At 38.0% G+C, this 25,099-nt stretch overlaps 2 protein-coding genes across 2 annotated transcripts in view; both read left to right on the forward strand.

The window, feature by feature from the left end:
* Positions 1-1,037: 1,037 nt before the first annotated feature.
* On the forward strand, positions 1,038-2,416 carry LOC132549597 (putative sensory transducer protein). The gene is made up of 2 exons (XM_060213538.1): positions 1,038-1,094; positions 1,361-2,416. The coding sequence occupies exons 1-2, from the start codon at positions 1,038-1,040 to the stop codon at positions 2,414-2,416; spliced, it is 1,113 nt and encodes a 370-aa protein (XP_060069521.1).
* A 19,715-nt stretch (positions 2,417-22,131) lies between these two features.
* The window catches only part of LOC132549598 (uncharacterized), a 151,066-nt gene continuing 148,098 nt past the window's right edge, over positions 22,132-25,099 (forward strand). The window contains exon 1 of the mRNA XM_060213539.1: positions 22,132-23,728. Within this exon, the coding sequence (XP_060069522.1) occupies positions 22,132-23,728 (1,597 nt within the window). The remainder of the gene's footprint in view (positions 23,729-25,099) is intronic.

Genomic DNA, 25,099 nt, shown 5'->3' on the forward strand with positions numbered 1-25,099 from the left:
TCTCCAGTTTCTCGAACTAATTGCATCCAATGAGATTATATAACGACGTATTTTCAGGAGGGATGAACAAAGAAAACAGATCTATATTTGCAATGAAGTTTCCGAAAATGTTAAGCACACTGCCGAATCTTGAGTTACTTTGCTTAAAATATGATACTTACAACACTATCAGATTTTGATCGCTTGACGCATTTGACGTTAAAACCAATATAATTTTTTTTTCGAGTGACGGGTTCAGGTGGGGGCAGGGGTATAGGGGGAACATGCCCCTGGGGTCCAATAGTAGGCTCCAGTCCTTACGGCATGTGTGAACGGTTTGGATAGGTTTATATATATATGGTGAGGTTGAAGTTTATTTGTGTACGCATAGCATTTGTTGAAAATAAAATAAAATAATAAAAAAAAAAACCCAAAGAACATTCACTGAGTTTATATATACATGTAACACTAACCTATCTGTAAACGAATTATTTTCATTCCGATTCCATCTTTTTATTGAATTGTCAAAACAGCGTTTCATATATGTTCCTGTCTTTTTCAATACGAAATATAACGAGGAACGATTATGGAAACAATGGATCGAAATTTAAGAAATAGTTTTCAAGGGACATCACACTTAAAACATTAGATTTGTTACTGATTGTACGCGTTTAATACACTTCAAGTTACGACTTAATTCTATCTCGATATTCGCAGTCGATTTCAAATGTCCATCTTAACCACTTCTTAGGTTCGGGAAACCCCTCTCAAATTTAGCGGTGAACGTCACGCGATCATTTTGAAAACGATGCAGATCTTTTTGAACACATGAACACAGTCAGTTAGATCCTGTTTTTTCAGCATCGAATTTGGTTATGGGGTGTGGTAACTGCTAAAGGATAATTCAATTCAGAATTACGAAATCGCTAACTGTTTCAGGCGGGAAGCCATTTTTGTTTACAGGCGGCGGTGTTTTGTGCGCATGCGTTATCATCTATGACGCAAAAGATACATATTCAGACTGTTGATCAACAGATGAGGATTTCCTTTTTACAATTATGAATGAACCTCTTTATGTGATATTTCAGCGAAAACCAACTGGCATTGTTCATTGTGTAGGGTGATACACTCGATATATATGTAAGAAATAATAATAATAAAAAGACATAAGAAGAAAATGTATACCGTGATGTTGCTTTAATTAATGTGTGTTATCAGCTTTCTAACACAAAGTAACCGCCATGGTCATGACTATATAGTTGGTGTCTCTGGGATCGAATGTTTCCAAACCGAAGTTCTAAATGTACAAAACGTTTACGAATTAAATTGACCGAGTTTTAATATAGTGACTTGCTACAAATCTTTCAAGTAATATTCTAAGATCCGGGTGGATGGCAGTATTACTGAGGTGGTTGAAGGTATTGCTGAGGTGGTTGAAGGTATTGCTGAGGTGGTTGAAGGTATTGCTGAGGTGGTTGAATGTATTACTGAGGTGGTTGAAGGTATTGCTGAGGTGGTTGAATGTATTGCTGAGGTGGTTGAATGTATTGCTGAGGTGGTTGAAGGTATTACTGAGGTGGTTGAATGTATTACTGAGGTGGTTGAATGTATTGCTGAGGTGGTTGAATGTATTGCTGAGGTGGTTGAAGGTATTACTGAGGTGGTTGAAGGTATTACTGAGGTGGTTGAAGGTATTACTGAGGTGGTTGAAGGTATTGCTGAGGTGGTTGAATGTATTGCTGAGGTGGTTGAATGTATTACTGAGGTGTTTGAAGGTATTGCTGAGGTGGTTGAAGGTATTACTGAGGTGGTTGAAGGTATTACTGAGGTGGTTGAATGTATTGCTGAGGTGGTTGAAGGTATTACTGAGGTGGTTGAAGGTATTGCTGAGGTGGTTGAATGTATTACTGAGGTGGTTGAAGGTATTACTGAGGTGGTTGAAGGTATTACTGAGGTGGTTGAAGGTATTACTGAGGTGGTTGAAGGTATTGCTGAGGTGTTTGAAGGTATTACTGAGGTGGTTGAATGTATTGCTGAGGTGGTTGAATGTATTACTGAGGTGGTTGAAGGTATTACTGAGGTGGTTGAAGGTATTGCTGAGGTGGTTGAATGTATTACTGAGGTGTTTGAAGGTATTGCTGAGGTGGTTGAAGGTATTGCTGAGGTGGTTGAAGGTATTACTGAGGTGGTTGAAGGCATTACTGAGGTGGTTGAAGGTATTACTGAGGTGGTTGAATGTATTGCTGAGGTGGTTGAATGTATTACTGAGGTGGTTGAAGGTATTACTGAGGTGGTTGAATGTATTACTGAGGTGGTTGAATGTATTACTGAGGTGGTTGAAGGTATGGCTGTGGTGGTTGAATGTACTGGGGTGGTTGAATGTATTGCTGAGTGGTTGAATGTATTGGGGTGGTTGAATGTATTGCTGAGTGGTTGAATGTATTGAGGAAGTTGAATGTATTGAGGTGTTTAAATATATTAGGGCGATTGAAACTATTACTTAGGTGGTTGAATGCATTGCTGAGGAGTTTTAGCGGCCTAGTTGACGGCGTGATTCGGTTACATGTAACAGCGTAAATCATTTCAACGTTTCCTTGTTGTTAAGATACATGTAATTCTCTGGGGTATAACTTTAGAAGTCTTGGGTAATTCAATTTTATTTTGTATAAATTATCACCACAAATCACATTTTTTTCCAGTTCATGAATTCCGACTTGATGAAGCACTTTTCCTGATTTTCAGATCCAGAAAAAATACTTCAGCTCTATATTGATAAGAAAACCTTGTTATCTAGGTGAAGATATACATATTTAAGAGAATTGACTCCTCTTTTTTAATCATGAAAAATTGTCCTTGAAAAAATTTCTATCAAAGCATAAGTCAAAAACAGGTGAATACTAAACGTTGGTTTAGTAAGGATTTCGATCAGTTGTCCTATTTTTGTTGCTCTGCAATTTTAAGCTCTATAAATCACATGAATGTTTAGCACGTTTACATAATATACAATATCAAAGTATCATACATCATAATATTGCTTTTTAATGAAAGATGACAAGTTATTTAGATAAAAAAAATTGCTGCGGAAATACATGTTCATGTAGCAAAGCCTTGTATGTCTAAAAATCAAGATCAAATTTCCTTTTACTCATAATCTGACGCCGAAATCAGAAAAAGAAATACCGGGACATATTGATTTTTGCTTTTCAATTACTTTCTAAAACGTAACCTTTCAAAAATCTTCACTACGGAAGTGAAACACTGGATTTTTTTTAACTTCTCAGAAGAATTCATCAGCGAAATTTTGCGTTTAGATCGGTAGCTTTCAACTACAACCAAACTTAGGATATAGTGAGTTCACAGTGGCACCTTAACACATTCATCATTTACAACATATCGTCCAAATTTTACGGTCCGGTAAATTTTGGGATTTCGGGATGCTGAGAAGCTAGACTTTAAAGGTTTGCATTGAGCTCAGTTTCTCATAACTTTCAAAAATGGAATATACATTGTACTATGAACTTCTGGATCAAGCCAAAGCTATTTGAAATAATTTTTTTTATTTATTTACTTTGTGTGTGTGTTTATTTTTTCAAAAGTGAGATTTTATGGTTTTCACTATTTACTTGAAATTGAGTTGATACACATATTGAAACAAGTACTCTGCAGTAGTATGAAAGTTCTATCAGAAAAAATCAGTGTAATATTTATATGTGACGATTCAATGACAACACGGTCACCTTCATCAGTGCTCGATGATATACCAAAAGAGTTTTCCTCTCCCTCCTCGGGAAGAGTATTTTTTAGAGTAAATATATCATAATTAAGTGAATATTGAGAATGGAAGAATACACTATATTTTCATTCGTGTTTTTACAGTCAAGCGATAGCAAAAATCCCATGGTGGAGAAGATATAGGTTTTAGTGTCGCGAAAGACGAGCCCTGCATTATGATTAAAGGGATATAACTCGTGCATCACTCGGTGTCAAGTATCGGTCGAATTCGTGTGCATTGCAGATGTGGACAGATGCTGACTTATAGAAACAAAAGTAACATTGTTACAGTGTAAACATATATCTATGTTTAACATATCTGGTTTAGATCCTTTCACATAAAAGTAATTGAAGCCCTCCCCCGACCCCCCGACCCCCGACCCTTTGACCCCCGGACCACTTTAGCTCACTCACACTTCGATTCATGCGTCATTACCTGCCGCACTACTCGGAGCCTTGTAGATAATTACAGTTACGTCCCTTCCCCCATGTCCTACATAGGTGTGGTGTAGTTAACTAACGCTAACAACACCAGGCCTCAACTTAATAAAATATTTTATTCGATATCATACAGCCATTATGTTATTATCTAACGGACGAAGTCTTCAAATCCCCAATATACCTAACAAGTGTTGTAAAAATAAAAAAAAAATACACACACCCACACACACACACACACACACACACACACACACACCCTCACACACCAACACACACACACACACACACACACACACACACACACACACACACACACACACACACACACACACACACACACACACACACACACACACACACACACACACACACACACACACACACACACACACACACACACACACACACACACACACACACACACACACACACACACACACACACACACACACACACACACACACACACACACACACACACACACACACACACACACACACACACACACCTCACACACACACACACACACACACACACACACACACACACACACACACACACACACACACACACACACACACACACACACACACACACACACACACACACACACACACACACACACACACACACACACACACACACACACACACACACACACACACACACACACACACACACACACACACACACACACACACACACACACACACACACACACACACACACACACACACACACACACACACACACACACACACACACACACACACACACACACACACACACACACACACACACACACACACACACACACACACACACACACACACACACACACACACACACACACACACACACACACACAACACACACACACACACACACACACACACACACACACACACACACACACACACACACACACACACACACACACACACACACACATACACTGAAAACTATGCAAAATAAAAACTTTAAACGTACTGTTTAAACTAACTTCATACTTTCAAGATAGCGATATGTGAATAATTTCAAGATGGCGGCATGTGAATAGCCGAGTAAGTTGATAGTATTGGATTTCAATGTATTTGTATGGCGTTTTTCGAAAACAATTTTACCGAATCGTTACAAATAACCTTTAGCAGAAGCTTTGATCGACGTCAGCACATCATTATAAGTAAGTATTCAAAATGAAAAGCGAATTAATATGCATTTTAAAAGTAAGTTTTATTTGAATTCCGGCAAAGAAGCGACTTCTTTCCCAAAATTTACAATACGTGTTATATTTATGAAGATATATAACGAAATTTCAGCTTGCGTACTTAGCCACGTGCATGTTGAGTGATGCAGTATTCATTTAAATAGTTTTGTGCCAATATTCTTATGCTAGTTTGTGTACTTACATGAAGTCTTATGTTAACGGAGGAGATATACACATTGTCTCTCAATATTTTGAAATGTCCCCTCTATTGAAAAGCACATTTTAATGGAAATTCGTCTTCTGTCTACTTCAATTTCTTGGTCACGCTCAAAGCCACTTCGATTTTGGTTTTAAATTAATTTCGAAGCTCATTTGTAAATTTCGAAAAGATGATGATGTACTTAATTTTCCTTATGAGATCGCCACTGCAGAGGAGTGCGCAGTGTAAGAATTACGGGCTCAGGGCCAGAATATTGGTACAGCCATAGAGTTTGCTTCGTCGCCGCCATGTAAAAATGTCCCCTACTGACCACACACACAATAACGACATTATTCGAGGGTCATTCTAAATAAGTACAATAGATCCGTGATAATGCTGACAGCGGGAATATAGAAAACTCACTGTATTATAGCAGCAAAAATTTGAATTTTCAAAGCTGTAAAACTGCTGGGCGAGGTCGTGTCGGGCAACAGCCTCCAAGGAAGGGCGATTTCTTGTGTGACTGTATTCCATTAAATTAAACTCTATGACATGTATATAATTTTCTGACATTTCTCAATTTATTGACATTTTGTTTATACATTGAAAGACAATATGGTCAGTCGTGTATAACTTGCTGGAGATTAAAGATATAGCACATGTACGGTACATGACTGTTGTATAGTTGTATTGTGATAATTGGCATTTCTCTACGAATTGATCTAAATCTCAACTTAGTTGCCATGGAGTCCACTTGAAAAAAATCTGTCGTTGTTGCCATAGGGACTTGGCATGAATTCCCAACCCATGGACCATATATATGCATGGGTATATGGTCACACGTTTTCCAACTTGTACCAAGTCATCTTTCAAAATCTGTGTACAGTGTGGGTTGAGTGGAGGTCCCTTAATGTTTACTTTTGAATAGGGAATTTTCTGATAAATCATTATTTAAAAATTTTACAACTAATCTTGCTTCGAATCTGAATATTGAAGGAGAATGCCATTTATACCTGCACAAAACCTTCTTTAGCGCATCTGGTCCTTAGTTTGAGTTTAACCAAGGTTTAACATGATGTCTTATTGTCACTATTTTTGCCCCTGCGGTTGTTGCTCAGACAGGCACAGGGGCTTGAGAGAGTCACGTGTTAGTGATTGGCATATGAAATGCGCATGTTTATAAACAACACAAGAGAGTCGAATGTTGATCTATATTCCCCAAATTTCTAAACATACTACGAAACACTATAAAGATATAGTGTTTGTTTGGCGGATCTTATCTATATACATTATCTAAAACTAAAAACACGACCTACATTTACTGATTTGTAGCATACATTGCCATGTTAAAAATAAGGTTATTAGGCTAGTTGCGCGTGCAAAGCTGATCAACCAATCACCATAAGCAATATACTACTCGGCAAGACGAAAGATCGAAAATCAATGTTTGATGATTGATTTGAAACGAATGCTTGTGTATCACTTATATGTATCTCATTACACTAAAGTGGTACATTTAAAGCTGCCGATGGCTGTGTATAGTGATGTCATGAATATGATGACGAAATTTAGCTTTCCCTTGTCTTTTGTTATTAATGGAATACATACAAATAGGAAAATGTGGGGTTTTTTTTATCAATCCTTTGGTGTCTTTAATAACGCTGATTTTATTGTTTTTTATCGACATTCTCCATTATGTTCAAACAATTATACTTTCGCGCGGAATTCAGATTATAAATCATACACGAGGAAATAGGTTGTTTTTGATATTACAACAAGTCGTTACAACACAGTCAGGTGTCTTTTTGAATTAGAAATAAAAATCGTTTCGCTGCATATTTGCTTTTGTTCAAAAACGAATATTTTTGAAAATTAAGAGAAACGTTTTTTGGGAGAAGTTAATTTTTTTATTCTTAATTTTTTGTTTGTTGTTGTTTTTTTTTTTGCCTTAATGTTTCCATGCAAAATGTTCCACCCATCGCGAGCGACTTATCTAATATTAGAATTGAATAAAAACGTTGGAGCGTGTTTGGTAAAGTTAATGAATTTTTCATTCATCTGCCAGATATCAGGACAAAAGGTTTGAGGCGTTTTGTCATAAAAAAAAGAAAAATGCTGAGCATGCGTGAATTTTACCGAAACAACATACACTGAATCATAGACCTATAAACAGTCATGTTGGCGGATTTTTTTTACCAATTACTTAGTTGATTTTCTGGCCTGATTGTTTACAAGTCTAGTTAACTAAACGTATATCTCCACGAAATGAAATCCATTTGTAAACATTTTCTTGCTACTCGTATTAATGTAAGAAACAATATACCTTACACCATGAGGGTTTCCCGGCTTTAAATGCACTTTTGACACATAGCGCACAAATGTACCAACTTTTAGGCAACTGAAAACCTGATTCAGTGTGGTCAGATATAACTTAACTCCTCGAAAATAGTACAAGAGTGCGCTGATACCGACATAACTTAAAAAATCAATTTGGAGCAAAATGCTTATCCCTTCAATACTGAATTTATGATGAAAATGTTGGTTATTTTTTGCATTAGCGTATTCATCACGAACTGTAAAACATTACTTCCATGTTTGTCTAATGTTAAAGGGGTCACACGTTCGGTCTCAATTACTCCCGTCATGAAACCACTGGTTTTTGTCTGTTAATAAAGAAAAAAATAATTAATGTCTTCAAGTAGGGAGTGTCCTTTATCTTATTATTCATAATCGTATGCATTACGGCAGTCACTGACTGAAACCTGACCTATCACACCTGTTTTTTTGGTGATACCGGATACAGCCAAAGAGTTATATGGTAGTGCTAGTGACAGACTCCTACTTAACAGTGTTGGAGACATGGCACAATGTCACTCAATGTTCAGTGTATCTTCAAAATTATAAAAAGTCGCCTGTTACGGAGTATTCCCGTCACTGAATCAGTCATTCGTTTTGCCATTTATTGTACATTTCCCAGCTATAATGGTAACATTGTCAGTGACATACACGGTAAAAATACCACTTTCCGGACGTACATGTTCTATATTTAGACACGGTGACAGCGAATGCACGTTTACCTGTCGTCATTAGTCAGGTATTTTTAGATTTTACGAAAAGGCAATGAACTAAAATAGGTGCTACGACACGGTAAAGCTGCATACCTCTTTCTTTTCCGGAAGTTATGAGTGGTGTTAGTTCTGTAATTTCAGAATGGTTGTAAGATTGCTAAAAATGACCGAGTTAGCAGGTGAGATAAAATAACCTTATGTTATTTCGTTTCAAATGAATACATTTACACACAAACACCCTGTTGTGAGTGCCATTATTTCTTATTACTCATATTTTTTCACACTAGTCCCCAAACCCCCACCCTCCCCCATCTGCACTTTTTTTTTAAAGAATTCGTAGAAAATTAATTAATGTGTAGTCCACAATACTTAACTAAGTATAAACTGTACAGATTCGTGACTGAATATCACCTCAGACAGTCCAATGGGCTTTAATGAACCAACAATGTACCCTAATATCTTTAATTTTCATGGGAAATTTATTTTTTGTTGATTTCGTGAGTAGCCTTAATCTATGAATTCATATGCCCACGAATTGTTTGTTGAAATAAGATTTATCAGACTTTATCTTTATCAACGAAATTAGGTGTCCACGAAACATTTCGACTAACTATACATGTGTATAGATTACTTATGTGTAACTTTTCATGTGTGGTATTCGAGGCTAACCTACAAATGGCAGTTTGCATTGATAAGGAAACTGACCAACAAACCGGTCTGTGCCGTCGAGGTCAAGAAACTTTACCCTCTGTATGGCTTGCGACGGGCCTTTCGTATGTTGTTCAGTGAGGTAGTCACCAGTTGCCACCAACTACTGCAAAGATTCACCACCTGAAAAAGTAATCGCTTGACGGAGTAGTAAACGCATAAACACAGTTTTTAAAGTTGAACGTCAAGCACAGGAAAATGAATGACTGTTTAACGTGTTTCAAACATGTATTCCGTGTGGTTTGTTGGCAATACGGAACACAATCATGAATCTGCGGTACATTCCATAAAAGAGAATTTTTCTTTTACAAAAAAATGGGTTTTTTTATGCCATTGCATATAATCGTGTCTAGTTGTAGTTACATATATCTCCCTACAATCTCAATAAACAGAAAGTTAATCCCTGTTAATGGAAATGCAAAATAATTGAATTTAATTCATCGTTCATGATGGATATCGCGCTAAATTTATAGACGAAAGGCCCAGTGCCACAGAAACCCTTTACCAACATACCAGTGTACGCAACGCTTAGTTTTATACGCTTCCAGTACCAATCACAAAAAAGGCTGCGCGTGCTGGTATATTTTTTTAACATCGACAGAGACGGATTACAAATACGTAAGTACGTGTAACTACAAATATGTAGACACGAAACTTCACTGGCAGGTCGTTTTACCACGTATAGCGGACAGATAAAAATCAATTATTCAAACATCGATACCATTACCGAAATAATAAAACAAATTGTTGGCATTTTTATTTTCAGTGCAATAAAACACCCATCGAAAATGCTTTGTATGTATAAGGATTAAAAGGTCACGTGCATGTTGCCTAGATACAATTTCACCATTTCTGTCGCTTTTCAGTTTTTGCACTACCAGGCAGTCCCGGCATCCAGTCTCAGTGTTCATAAATAATTCAGGTCTCCCGTAATTATCTCCCTTCTTCGAAACCTCGTATCGCCAGTGCAGCACGTTTGAAGCATGCGCAGTTGGTCTGCGTATTTTTTTAGGGGAAAAATAAAAAGAAAACTTGGATGACATCGTCTACGCACCCTGTACTTTTGTATATATTTATAGATTCAGGCGGCTAGTCTACAGCAACAGCACTTCTCTCGAGCTTGCTAGCTTGTTGCATAATGATAAACTCCCGGTATCACAAAATAGCTCTAATGGAAAATTTAATCAGTGTCATCAAGATGATTAAAACACAACATTATCTGACCGAGAGTGAGAGACCGACAAAGTATGACAGAGAGAGAGAGAGAGAGAGAGAGAGAGAGAGAGAGAGAGAGAGAGAGAGAGAGAGGGGGGGGGGGGGGGGAGAGGGGGTGCGTAGTTAAGGGAACATTTTCCCGGTTGATACCCACATTCTGGGAACACTCTTACGACTGTGGGGACATTAGGACACATTGGCATGTCCCCACAATTACGGCCACTTAACGTACACTGAAATTGCACGAATAATACTGTGATTAAATCTTGCCACACATTTTCTGCTATCTCAATAGTGTCCGTAAATTCATGTTTTTGTCTGAACTATATGATGACATTTTATCATTATATCCTATTTCTATGAGGACATTGAATGGATGTCCTCACACCCACCGAGATAAGAGAGATCTGGAGAAACGTAGTTGTGGGGAAATTTACTACCCATGTTTTGGGGACACGTACTCTTTTAACTGTGGAGACATTTGCATGTCCCCCACAATTACGGTCACTTAAATTACATTGAAATTACACAAAATGCCAAGAAAAGCAATTTCAATAAATGTCCTCCCTTAAATTGTATTTTTCTCGCTGTTTGCATTGAGTTATTTGATTTTAACACACCATTAACAGCCAGGGTAATTTTCAGACTGGGTCTCCTTGTAGAAAGTGCTTTCTACCTAACTGAACAACACCCGAGAGGCCCGTCGCATGTCAATTAGAGAAATAAGGGTGAAGCCCCTCTTCTAGATAATACAAATACAACTTTGAATGATAATGGTTCATTGAATAGATTTCGCGAGAATTATCTTCGTTTACTTCAATCTGGAAGTTATCTCACGAAAAATTTTACCATTTCAAAAATGTCTCTTATTTTTCGCTAGGTCCTTGAGCAATAAAATACACTTTGACATATCAACCACTGCAAGAAATGAATCAAATCGTATCTTTCAATTGATTGACGAATTGAGAACACCAAAGCAAGGGTTGTTGAGGTGCCGTAAGAGGAAGAAAACTCGAAACAATTTCCACGTTTGATGAAATCGTATTTCTCCACCGCGCGCTCCTCAATCTAATCTGCGTAACCCAATAAAGCCACCATACATCTTTGATTATTGTGCGGTTTTCGCCGTTGCCCTGATTTTGGAACATCCTTCATAATACTATTTGGATATTATTGGAGCAAGACCAGTCTGTTTATTTCCTCGTTTATTTGTGAAGTAATTCAATCACAGCCCCATTCCTTTGTAATTACGCCTCGCGCTCTTCATTGTACTGGGTACAATGCTATAGGAAGGATGCCCTGGTACACAAGGATTGAGAAGTTTTCTAATAGATTGTCGACAGTTTCATGTGGATTATATTTTCGATCAGTCAGTGTGTAAAAAGTATTTTGTTTAAATGTTCATTCTCTAAAAATTAAAAAGACAGGTTATTTTGGTGTATATTTTGACTTAAATTTGGCATTTCCGGTTGCGGAGAAAATATGTAAGGTTTACACACGCTACTTAGCCGTACATGAGCGAGGAGAAAATTAGACCAGGTTTTTACATGGTTAGGGATGTGACGGGTTTGGAAATTGGTAGACTGGCTAGTTTTGTCAAGTAACAATCTCGTCTTCCTGTGAAAATTAGGACCAGTCCTTAACTTTCGTTGAGAAATATCCTCTCTACATTTTGTTACTAGTTCATCTGCCATTCCTGTGAAACAGCCATTCCACGGAATACTAGTATTGGTGAGTGCAGAAAGGTCATGCGGGTTTTTTATCCAGTTATTAAGATGTGACCATGTCTAGAATCCAATCTATCAAACATAGATATCATAATAAGATTAGATTGTAGCTATGATTTTTCTATAATCTCAATTTGATAGAAAGAGAGAGAGAGAGCTAGAGAGAGAGAGAGAGAGAGAGAGAGAGAGAGAGAGAGAGAGAGAGAGAGAGAGAGAGAGAGAGAGAGAGAGAGAGAGAGAGAGAGAGGTGGGGGTTGGTTGGGGTGGGGGTGGGGGTTGGTGGGGCTGGTTTAGGGGTGCAGAGGCGTGTCCCGACTATACCGAAGCTGCACATGACTGTGTGGAGACGAGTTGAATGATTTGTTCTAAAGATTAAGTACAGCAAAATTTTGTCGAGTTCACCAGACAAGATTGCGTCAAAATGCCGTTTTTGTGGTTTCATCAAAAGATGAAGTTCAGTATAATGGGAGAATCGGCCATGAAATGTCAATATCACACCGAACTTAATCAGTTGAAAGATCACCAGGGGGCGGGGGTTAACAACTTGTTAAACAAGGAGCTCTAATACTCATCGCGGTTAAAACTGATAATTAATTACACCCTCGTTACGTTTCTTGTACTAAAAGGGCATCATTCTTTGAGGGATTTTGGTCAAACTTTAGAAAATCCTTATCAACACTATTGCGGCTTTTTTTTTTACGTTGCAGGGATCGTGATCAATCTTTAAATACTTATAAAGGATGAACATATCTGAGATAAGAGTTGCAAGATTGTAAGTTCAATGGCAATGTCGCCAAGGTTTATTTTAATAAAGTCCTTTTAATGCGCAAGCAATTTCACTTTTTGAGGCATTTTGGTCAAACTTCACATACTTTAAATGATCATTATATCTGAAGAGGGTTGGAATTCTAGGGTGCAATCATTGTCCTTGAGGGATGTCAACCCTTTCTCCTTTTCTTAGTTTATATCTACCCTTTCACCGATGAGAGATACCCTTGTCATGATTTATGATCGAGACCGGGGATTCCTCTTTCATATCAATGACGTCACATCAATTAAACGAAGCATTGGGACTTACAAGGCTAGCAAGCAGGGTGAAAAAAGAAATCATTCATCCCTTGTTAGTGTGACACGAACAAACGACTCTTGTAGAATGAAAATGTGTATAGTACTTTTGATGACCAATTGTTACACCGAAGGTTTTAAAACATTCGTACCAGCATCATTAGATTAGAAATCCAATGTAATCATTTTTATTTATTGCTTGTCAATATTAGAGGTAGTGAGAATACTCTACAAAACCCAAATACAAGCATACAATCTGTTTTGAACAGCTGGGTTGCCGAGACTTTAATCTCTAAAAGTTTTTTTCTGGCCTGTTGAAAACGGAAAATTGTACCGTTTCTTACACTCTTCGAAACATTCACCAACTGAGGAAAGTCATTTGTTTATAGAATTGACTATAATACTTTGTTACCATCTTCTGTATTTTTTTAATCTATAATCTGTTTACCATATCATCACATTTGTTTCGACTTTAGTGTACATAGGATTAAAGTACAGCCGAAAAAGTTGGTCGATTCCGTACCATCTCGTGCACAACACACGTCAGTGCTAGTACGCTCGACTACACTGGTCAGTTGTCTGATGAAGGTGACCATGTAGTCATGGAAACGTCAAACTGCATTCTTCTGCTGGTTATGTTATATAAACTTCTATTCTGTTGACATTACAAACCTAAAGAAAATGTTCCTCAATACACCATTTGCTTATATCAAATGCATGCGACAAATTTGATTATGTGTGTTTAATTTTATTTGAATGTTGCGGTAGGGATTTCCTTTTTAAAATGATATAGTAGGAGACATGCAGTTCAAAAGGAACTTGTCAAATCACCCTTGATTTCAAGTAATGCCATTATATATTAATTTTTCTTTAGAATTTTGATAAAATCAACTCTCTTTAATGTGTTAGTTTGTTTGTTTTTTGTTGTTGTATCACTTCTTGAATAGACAGTCGTTGTGAGGTTGGGTCTTCTTTCGGACGCTGGTAGTTATTTAAAAGAAAAAGATACGAGAGGCACGTCGCATGTTCTCCAGTGAATGTTACTGTAGTTGACCACAGCTCCACAACGCCTTGGGTAGGGATTGAGGTTTGCTTTGTAATAATGTCTGTCTTGTTTTCTGTTTTATTTTTTTTTTAATTTCTTTATTTATTTTTGTTTCTGTTGACAGACATGTAATCAGTCTGCACTGCCATGGTTATTGGAGCTTACTTATTGTCATTTCCAATTCCCTCGGGTGGACTAAATTTACACCACGCTTAATTAATGATTTTAATTCTCGTTGCGAGTCTTGCCACTAATTACGTGAGGTTGAAAATAGAGCATGTGTTTTCCAGGGCTGTCACGTGTATTCTACATGTACCACAGAGAGAACTGTACATGGCATGTTTTTATAGGTTTAGATTTAAAGTCATTAAAATGTTTATATATTCATGTATTACATTTTTACCTTGAAATTTAAGGAATTTTATAGAAATTTATGAGACGGTACAAGTTTTCAAGTGATTCTCGACCTTTCGTATGGTGGATACTTGTGTTTGCAATTTGTATGTGGCATTTTGTATCACATAGCTTGTAAACATTCGAGAAAATAACATTTTGGACTGATTTAATAAAATATGAATTGGTGATATTCTTGCTATTAATTTCTTTCTTTGATGACGTCACAATTCGTATGACATAAAGTTACAATATTCCATGACATTGATATTGAAACTTAAGCCAATCACAGCTTCGCTTGATTAAGATTTACAATGGGCGGTGGCGCAGTGGTAACGTACTCGCTGTTCTCCTAGGCATCAGAGGTTTGATCCCGGAACGGACGTGAAAAGGTATGGGGTCGCTTGCCCGACCACGTGGGTTTTCCCCAGTACTCCACAGTAAGATCCTTCGGGAGCTTACATCCGGGCCAACAAACGTTAATTTGGAATAACTTGTTTTGCAATTGCTGTAAAAGAAATAAAATTCGATTTAATTTCAATTAAGATCTTCATTTCATAAAAGAAATAAAACGAGCACTGGAAATTTTCAACAATTAAAAATTTGAGACGAGCTTCGTGAAATCTAGAATGAAGTGAAAATACTTTTCATCACATAAACTATATCTCAGGAATGCTATCTTTTGGCATGAACCAGTCATTAAGTTGTGTCTATTTCATTTCATGGCGTAGCTTCATTGTCCATAATATGACATCATAATCAATTTCTGAATGACGCAGCCAATGAATCGCCCTTTCAGGATACATAACACTAGCGACCTATATTTATAAATATTACCTGGGCGAATTCCCGAGATAACCGACCGATTATGTAATAAATAACAAAATTTGAAATATATAGGAAATATTTACAGTGTTTACACATATAATTCAGTGTTTTTGTGAAATCAGATAGCTTACATTATCCTTACAATTCATTCCGACATATTTCAACGACACAGATGTGCACGGGCTGTTCGCTAATGTGTAAAGCTTGCAGAATTTGCCTCTGGAGAGCCTCGAAACATCTATGTTAAACTAATTCGATTGCGTAAAAATTGATTCCTAAATCCAATTACAAAAACACACACTTACACGCAGCGTTTATTTCCAGATAAACGAGGTACTTCTAAATTTACCTCGTAGTCTCCAACGCCATAACATTTCATTGCAAATGAAGTAAAAAAAGTTCGACTTCCTTCTTTGGAAATTGCAACCTTATTTTTAAGCCCTCTCAAAGCTACAAATGTTCATCAGATGTATTTTATGAATATTTTTTACCTTGAAAACCTAGCTGAACTGAAAAAATGGAATCAACTGTCTGTATTGTAACATAGTGCATATGTGTGACTTGCACAACCAGTCGAGTGTGTTAAAACGTTGTCATTTGGTAAAGATTACACATAAATCTAGTGTATTGTGTATATTTATACTCCATCATGTAGAGGGGGTGTCTTTTTTAACAAAATATTGACCTAACCCCTCTCCCCCGCACTGCTTGAAAAATCATTTAAATATATCACAAACACGGCAGGATAGGCCCAAATACTCCCGTAACAAGTTCGCAAGTCCCTGTGTTATACATGTACATGTACCTAAAGCCGGATATCCGGTTTTATGAAACCGTTCACGACAACGGATATTTGGTACCAGGCAAGCGGCAAATTACAAACAGTGAATTTATATTGTAAATTACAAAAGACGAACTTATATCGTGCGTATATGTTTATTGTTTTTCTAGATTTTCTTTTATTTGAAGACACCCATGTTATTCGGTTTTTTTCAGACCAGCACCTCACTCAATCTCTTTAACAACGTCCAGATTTATACACATCACTTTAAGAAATACAAGCGTATCGCCTAGTACCGACGAAAACGTACAATAGGTGGCTTAAGCTTTCCTTCAAGCACACAATTTTTCCTAAATGTCAGGTGAGCGATTTACATATGGTGTATTTTACCTAGAAGAATTAAAAATTCCGTGAATTTCACCTACTTATTGAAATATCGTCACCAGATCAGCAAGTCGTGAGAAATCGGTGTAAAATTGTGTTGGAATATTCTCCTTCCCTGACAACGAGTTCACAAAAACAATTACACGTATTGGTCAACACGTTATATAACACATATTGACCAATACTATCTAAAAGGAGTAAGATTGTGAAACTATTATTTCAGTGGCCTGGTAGCTCTACAGATTGTGAAACTATTATTTCAGTGGCCTGGTAGCTCTACATGGTACATTTTCGCCGGAACCTGACGTTTCTGGATTAAATAGACCTCAAGATTTTGACATATACTGTGGTTTGATTAAACACTTATTATGTGATGGGTTTATCTAAAAAATATAAGAGTTTTGAAAGTAAGGAAACGTTTGAAAAACTCACATTGATATAGGGTCCGCCCACTGCAAATTACAGCTTGCGAGGTACCAATATCCGTTGTCGTGAACACCCAGCGAGTGTAGTTGTTCCCCATTAGGCACAGTATATACACAATTAACCTACTCGTTTTCAAACCGACGCTTTTAATTTCAAGAAACTTCACACGAGTTGAAATCACGAAGATTCTATTTAGGCAAAAAAAGTCTCATTTCATTCATTATATTGCTTACTTGAGTTTTAAGAACTGTGATTAGTCACAACATTAATTTAATTGTCTTGTGTTTCATCTCGTTTTACAAGAAAAGCTACCATGTTGTTATGGAAATATTGTCAGAAATATTTCAACCACCAGCGAAATTATAGAATGCTTTTAAGAAATTTAAAAGGCATGGTGATACTTACATTGTTGTTGTGTTAACTATAATAAATGGACCAGATTGGTGTTAAAATTGTTGGATGCAATTTACAAGAGTGATAGATGTAAAAGTTTAATTACATAAGCAAATAAATAGAAGTGATGTATATATATATATGATGGCTTTTGGGGGATTGGGCGAAATTAGGGAGGGATGGAGGGGGTGTTGTTGTGGCGAATTGGGCGTAGGTAGGGAGGAACGGAAGGGGTTGTTGTTGTGGGGGATTGGGCGTAGTTAGGGAGGGGATAAGGGGGTGTTGTTGTGAGGAATTGGGCGTAGTTAGGGAGGACGGAGGGGGTTGTTGTTGTGGGGGTTTGGCCGTAGTTAAGGAGTGACGGGGTTGTTGTTGTTGTGGGGAATTGGGCGTAGTTAAGGAGGGATGGAGGGGGTTGTTGTTGTGGGGGATTGGGTGTAAATAAGGAGGGACGGAGGGGGTTGTTGATGTGGGGAATTGGGCGTAGTTAGGGAGGGACGGAGGGGTTGTTGTTGTGGAGTATTGGGCGTTGTTAGGGAGGGACGGAGGGGGGCGGGTTGTTGTGGGGTATTGGGCGTTGTTCGGGAGGGACGGAGGGGGGCGGGTTGTTGTGGGAGATTGTGCGTAGTTAGGGAGGGACGGAGGGGGTTGTTGTTGTGGGGGATTGAGCGTAGTTAAGGAGTGACGGAGGGGGATGTTGTGGTGGGGGATTGGGCGTAGTTAGGGAGGGACGGAGGGGGGTTGTTGTTGTTGTGGAGGATTGTGCGTAGTTAGGGAGGAACGGGGTTGTTGTTGTGGGGATTGGGCCTAGTTAAGGAGGGACGGAGGGGGTGGGGTGGGGTTGTTGTGAGGGGACTGGGTTAACAAACCAACATATCGCTTAGCAGTCCTTCCATTGACTTCGAGTCTGACGCGGAACGCCACGGACTTGGGACAAGACCCACGCAGCCTTCTTCTCGCTCGATTTGGCTTTATGAGTACTATTGTAAGCATGTATGACAAAACATTAAATGCAGAGCTATGGACTATTTTACCACAAATTAAACGATACAGACTTCCAGTCTTTTGACGCAGAAAATAAGATGCCTTGCGCTGCTTTCACACATTCCTTTGCTCAGCGTTTTCATGCTGTATTTGTAAAATACCATCCTCGATACTCCAGGGGTTACAATCACTTTCGCTCTCTGCACCTCTAGAACTTGTTAGGCAAAATTGAAGTCACAGGCGAAGTAATTTGATTTGTTCTAGGAGAAAATAAATTGACCAATCACAGGCTGATACTCCTTTTGAAGATCACAAAGGAGCGACATCAAACTTCAAAGCCATTACAGTAAGCGTTGTGCGACCTCGATGTTCAGTTTGATGTACACCAAAGGACCAAACTAGTCTTTTTGTTTTGTCCACAAGGTGTCGCACACTGCGAAAGTGATCGTAATCACAAGATTTACAATATTTCAATACAATGAAAATTTCATTTTGGAGCTTTTTTGAAACCATTCCATTGAGAAATCCTCTGCTTAATCAGTCTTTTCTCTTAAGAATCCTCTTTTATTAAGAAGCCTTTACATTGGAGACGACACAACCTTTGAGAAGATTTCCCGCTGAGAACGTCTCCCTTTCATAACCCCTTCGCTCCCTTTCAGGAACATTTGTATTACGAAAACTCCTCTTTAAATTACGTCTTGCCCCTTCAAAGCCCCCCTTTACGAAGCCCTCATTTGAGGAGCCTAGTCCCATAAGAAACCCTCGCCTTTAAGAAGCTTCCCTGGAAGGTTCAAAGGCCTTTATAGTGAACGTATACCCCATTAAATAAATAGATAAAAACAAATGAAAAAGACCCTTTCTTTAAGAAGCCCCTCCCTGTTACAGGAAGTCACTCCATTTAAAAGGTAATTCCCTTGAAGAATCAACTACATTTGAAAAACCCAATCATTTCAGAAGCTTTTGGCTTTAAGGTCACTTTGAGAGAGATATTTCCTTAGAGAAATACCTTGCCTATGGAAAGTCCACTCCTTTAACAAGCCCCTTCAATTGAGAAGCCTTCCCCTGTAAAAAGCAAAAGCCCCATCATATCGGATGCCCCGCCCTGTGAGAAACATCTTACTAGAAGACTGACCATTTGGGTCGGTCTTCGCTTTACAAAAAAGCCCTATCCTTTGAGAAACCAATTCCCTTTAAAATCCTCTCTCTTTGCGAGATCCCTGAAATTATGAAGAATTTGCGGAATCGATCGTTTGTGTTCCTTACTTGGGGACTGCAAACTAATCAAAATAAATCTACAGCACCTCTTGCAATATTTAGAAGGCTTTTAATTATTTACCTGTCTTGGTGCCCCTTTCAATTCGTCTGCCTAACTAAGAAATTCATCAGTTTTGTCCTTGACACCCACAGAGACGAGAAAGGTTATGGGTTGGCCGTAGACCCAGGCTCTCTACTCTGCTTCTTGCTCTTCCTGGTGGTCAGTTTTAAATGGTAGTCGACGATATGATGGGGGTGGGAAGGGGGGGGGGGTAGGGGGGGGAGGTTAGTAACAGTGTTGATGTGGGACTCCATGGGACTCATATTACCGCATACACAGCAGTAGTGACTACATCATAGACACCCTGTCCTTATCCGGCATTATCATAGACTAGAAACGGATATCTATTGAGAAAATTGATCCCAAAGGATTTCTCGGTCCCTGAAATTCGACTTTATTTCAAAGTTAACACTCTGAAGTCGGGATATAATGTATTTTACCAGAGAGTGAGGAGGTCACAAATGACTTTCCATAGTTTCCTCTTCCAAACTCACGTGCAGAAATATGAACATGCATTAAATGTGATTTTCATACTCGTTAAGAAACGATATTTGAATTCATTTCGGATTTTTTTTTTTCTTAACAGTGTTTACTGAATTCATTGATAGGGAGTATCCATCAATTCCACAACTCGCTTGATGGGTTTAACAGACGACTTTCTGTATTCCACCTTGTCAATGAACCGTGAAAAGAGTATGATTTTTACTACAGAACGTTAATGAAAACCTAGTCAATAGCATTATCAACTTCGGTAGGCTGTTAGACGTGTAGATGTACACGTTGTCGTATATGTGTTTCATATATACATGTATACACGCACACTAGCGCGTGAGTTGTCTCGTAGTGTTATCGATCTGGTTTATCCCAGTCACGGCGCCTATTGTAAGCTGTTCGAGGACGATGCTGACCGTTTCTATCTGTGGGGCTGGGAGAGGGGGGCTTTCATATCTTTACATTAATTCAACGCCAGATCTAGTAACTTCTGTTATAGGTAAAATGCATTTCAAATGCTAAAGTAAAGAATGTATTCATGTACCTATAATCCGAATCTGTAGCCACCATCGCTGTGTGGACGTTTAACATCGACAAGCTTAGCTACACCATGAACCATTGGTAGCTAGGGATACAATTTAAACGGAATCCGATAATCCGGACAAACATTTAAACGGAATATCGGAGTTCGGACAAATATTATGATCGATAAATTTACCTACATGAAATGTGATAATGTGAAAATGAATTGAAATGAAATCTGGACAGTCCGGAAAATCATTTAGACGGAATCCGATAATCCAGAAAATCATTTAAACGGAATCTCGATAGTCCGGACAAATATTAAGATCGATAAATCTAGCTGCATGAACTGTGAGTGTATAAATTAATTGAAATGAAATCTGGACAGTCCGTAAAACCATTTAAATAGAATCTCAATAGTCCGGACAAACATTGAAACCGAATTTCATTAGTCTAGACAAATAAAAAGATAGAAAAACAGCTTCATGAAACGTCGCTATTTAAGATAAAATTTCAAACGGAATATCGATACTGCGAACAAATGTTTAAACGGAATATCGTTAGTCTATATAAATATTTAAACGGTAGATCGGCTGGACAAACACGAACGTCGACAGACAAAGGAATATAAGGTGCTGAATGTTAAGAAAAATATCTGAACGGAATCTCGATTTAATCCTAACAGCGTTATTTCGATAGTCCGGACAAACATATTCCGATCTTTGGCAGTCCATACAGCCGTGATACACCGTGCGCGTAAATCGATAAGCCAGATCTCCACGTAAACTCGTCAATCAGATGGAACTCGCCTCCTCCCCCTCCTCTCTCACCACGCATCACCAATAAATTGTTTGCTAACCCATTTGCCGATTGATAACAAAGTATTTTTAAATACGACAGCTAGAATATTTTAGTTTCTGTTAAAATACATCGATACTCGCCAATAAAAACCACCTGTACGGAGCCTCGCAATTGACCGGGTACGTCTATAACTAAACTACTTAATTAACACACCTGCCTTTCATATGGTGCTGAAGTATTTTTCCTCTGCTTATTAACTGAATAATACAATCGATGTATATCTAAGAACCGTTTATGTATATATATGTATATATATATATATGACCTAAACTATTATATCTACATTCCTACAGGTATGATGATAGTGATGAAGGGGAAGGAACTAGTATGACTGGACGAATATGGAGGGAGGGACAGCATGCTATGTGCAGCCCCATCCCAGATTTGGTAATTGTACCCGACGTCACTTCCGATCATATCCCGGAACAATACAGCCCAGAATTACTATCTATACCCGGAAATATTTGGCTGACGTCACGAAGTTCGGGATCATCAGCGCGAGCTAGTAGCATCACTTCATCAATTTTTGATCTCTCGAGTGAATCGGAACAGTTGGAAAAGGCTATCAAAGAAAATGATACGTACATAATTAAAAAAACACTTGATTTACATCATGCAAAATTCCCAATTTGTTTTCAAAAAGATCGTACTGATAGCCGAACTTCAGACAGATTAAGCTACGAGTCCCGGAGTAGACGCACTAGTAGCCGGTGCAGCCATGATCCAGGTCTAGCTGAATACGTTTTACGAAAGAGTCAAACACGAATCGATCAGTCGGAGTTCCTAGATCGACGCGAGAGTATAACAACTGATGTGGATATCCCGAATATATTTCGAACTTCTATTCATTTAGCGACAGTACACAACTCTATAGAATCCCTCGGAGTGTTATTGCGGTATGGCGTCGACCCTAGCGTTCCGAGTATCAATTTGATAACACAATCGAGTACAGCTAACGGAAATATTCATATTGATTCTGTGAAAATTAATACTACTCCCTCCTCCATCGTCAATACTAACACAACAACAACAACAACAAGCAAGTCATCGGCATTACTGCATGGACTGAAAGCCAGAAGCAACACGCTCAATGTCACAAGCGCTGGCTTTCGTCGTCCGTCGAACACTGCTGATGGTGAGAGCTTCACTTCCACTGCCGGTAATGAAGGGTTCGCATCTCCCCATACAAATACACTGCACGTGAACCTTGTTGAGGAGAACTTTAAGCATGAGGTGGAATTGTCAGCGAGCAGACGACATTCCGTTCGTTTGGCGGGAGAACAAGGCACTGTTAAAGAAATTGCGATTGACTTAGCTAGTATTTACAGTCAGGAAGAGTTGTTTAACTTACCGCCACTTTTCGCGGCCGTAGTACACGGGAGAGCTCTGATCGTCTTACTCTTACTGCAATACGGTGCCGACCCAAATGTTCAGGACAGGCATGGATTGACACCTTTACATATTGCAGTGTCCGAACAGTTTTGCAATCTTCAATGTGCGCGCGGGTTACTACAATATGGAGCTAAAATCTTAGTGAAAAACGCAAGTGGAGCGTCTCCGTTGGATATATATCCGACAATAGGAAGGGAACAACAAAATGTGATTAAGGCTGTGCTGACAGGCAAACTAGCGTTGCACTGTCTCAACGATACCGGTGGTTTTATTCATTCAAATAACAGCGAACATAGTTTCCATAGCAACCAGCTAACGGGTAGTGTACACAATTTCTTCAGGCGTTTCAACAGCTACGAACCCAAATCATCAGACTCAAGGAAACGACGGCTACGAAAACACGGAGGATCCGGTCTCGATCTATTTTACGAGGTCAGGGATCGTGTTCCTTCCATAACGTCAAGCAGAAGTGGGTTCAGCAGAATACAATCGGTCATTACCGAAGATTTTGACAGTCAAGCTTCTCTGGTGAGTGTGTCTTATTTTTAATCAATGCCTGCAATCATTTTACTCTCCCACATCCTCTCAATTTTTTCTAACATCCAATGAAACGAATTCGTAATGGTTTAAGTGAAGGCTTCTATAAATATCTTAAATTCATTTACAGTCCTGGAGCCACGAGAAGATGAAAATCATACTATAAGATTTTAGGAATAAGAACTGTAACCTTTTTTCTTTACTTTGACATTGAAATTTGTAATATAGAGAAAAAGAATTCTTTCAAGATCAAAAGTTTAGGTATAGTTTTTGAACTGTGCATGCAACATTGCATGTGAAAGGGTTATTTCATATTACATATATATATGTAATATATTTTATCAGAAGTTTTGGTATTTGTAAGATATCAATATATATATACACAGTCAAATATATTATCTTTGCCTTTCAGAGTTAAAATATTCTGATATATTATACTTGAGATATTTCATTATCAATTATACTGTGTCAAATTCTCAAATCTTATCAAAAGGTGATATTCACTTTAGTGTCATTTGTAAAATCTACCATGGTTTTGATGATTCACTTTTAACTTTGGTCCACTGAAGTGATGATATTTCCATGTTATGTATTTTATTATATACTTAGTATATATGTAGTAACATTTAAAATCAGTTTTAGGAAAGATATTTCTCATATCCTGATGAAAATATTGATATGAAATCACATTCTTAAAACAAGTGCATGACAGATTGTTTGTGAAATGTTTCTCAACTCGTCACTTGGGGTACAATTGATTCATATACAAAATGTACATGATAACTTGTTATGATATGTTATCATGCAAGTTTCTCTCTAGATTTAAAAAATAAACATGTACACATTCATTTACGAAGGGTGGTAACCAAGAGACTTTCAATTGATAAATAAATGTTTAGAACTGGATGAGTATTGTTACAATCACACCAAGCACATTTTTTTAACATGTATAGAATCTCTATGTATAAGTTTTTGATTTCACCTGTTGCACAGGCAAATGAACTTATGCTTTGTTACTTGTCTACTGGTCCTGTGTCAACTTTTCCACAAATTGACTTTTCAATGACCAGCAGATCTAGAAAGTATTAGACTCTGTTAGCATACTTGGATGGTAGGATTTTAGTTTTTACAAATAGATAACCTTGACCCACTTTCGGGATCACAGGGGTCAAATAAGTTCAAATTTTCAAAGAACTTATTTATAATGATTAAAAGGCTTTTAGGTAACAGAGACATTTGACCAGAAACATTCCTGGATGAAAGGCTTGAAAGTTTGTTCAAATGAATGATCTTGGTTGACATCATACCCTGAGAGATTGGGAAGATTATGTTGTATCTACAGGGGAGGGATGAGGAAAGAGTGAAG

Source organism: Ylistrum balloti, unplaced genomic scaffold, assembly GCF_031769215.1.
Source record: "Ylistrum balloti isolate Yb309-2 unplaced genomic scaffold, AGI_CSIRO_Ybal_v1 Utg370066, whole genome shotgun sequence".
Classification (NCBI taxonomy): domain Eukaryota; kingdom Metazoa; phylum Mollusca; class Bivalvia; order Pectinida; family Pectinidae; genus Ylistrum; species Ylistrum balloti.

What these genes read in the sequence shown, in the direction of transcription:
- LOC132549597 (XM_060213538.1), top strand. Translation starts at nt 1,038, where the DNA reads ATGAATGAACCTCTTTATGTGATATTTCAGCGAAAACCAACTGGCATT. An exon ending in CAACTGGCATTGTTCATTGT is followed by an intron (nt 1,095 to 1,360) that starts GTAGGGTGATAC and finishes TAATATTCTAAG; the next exon opens with ATCCGGGTGGATGGCAGTAT.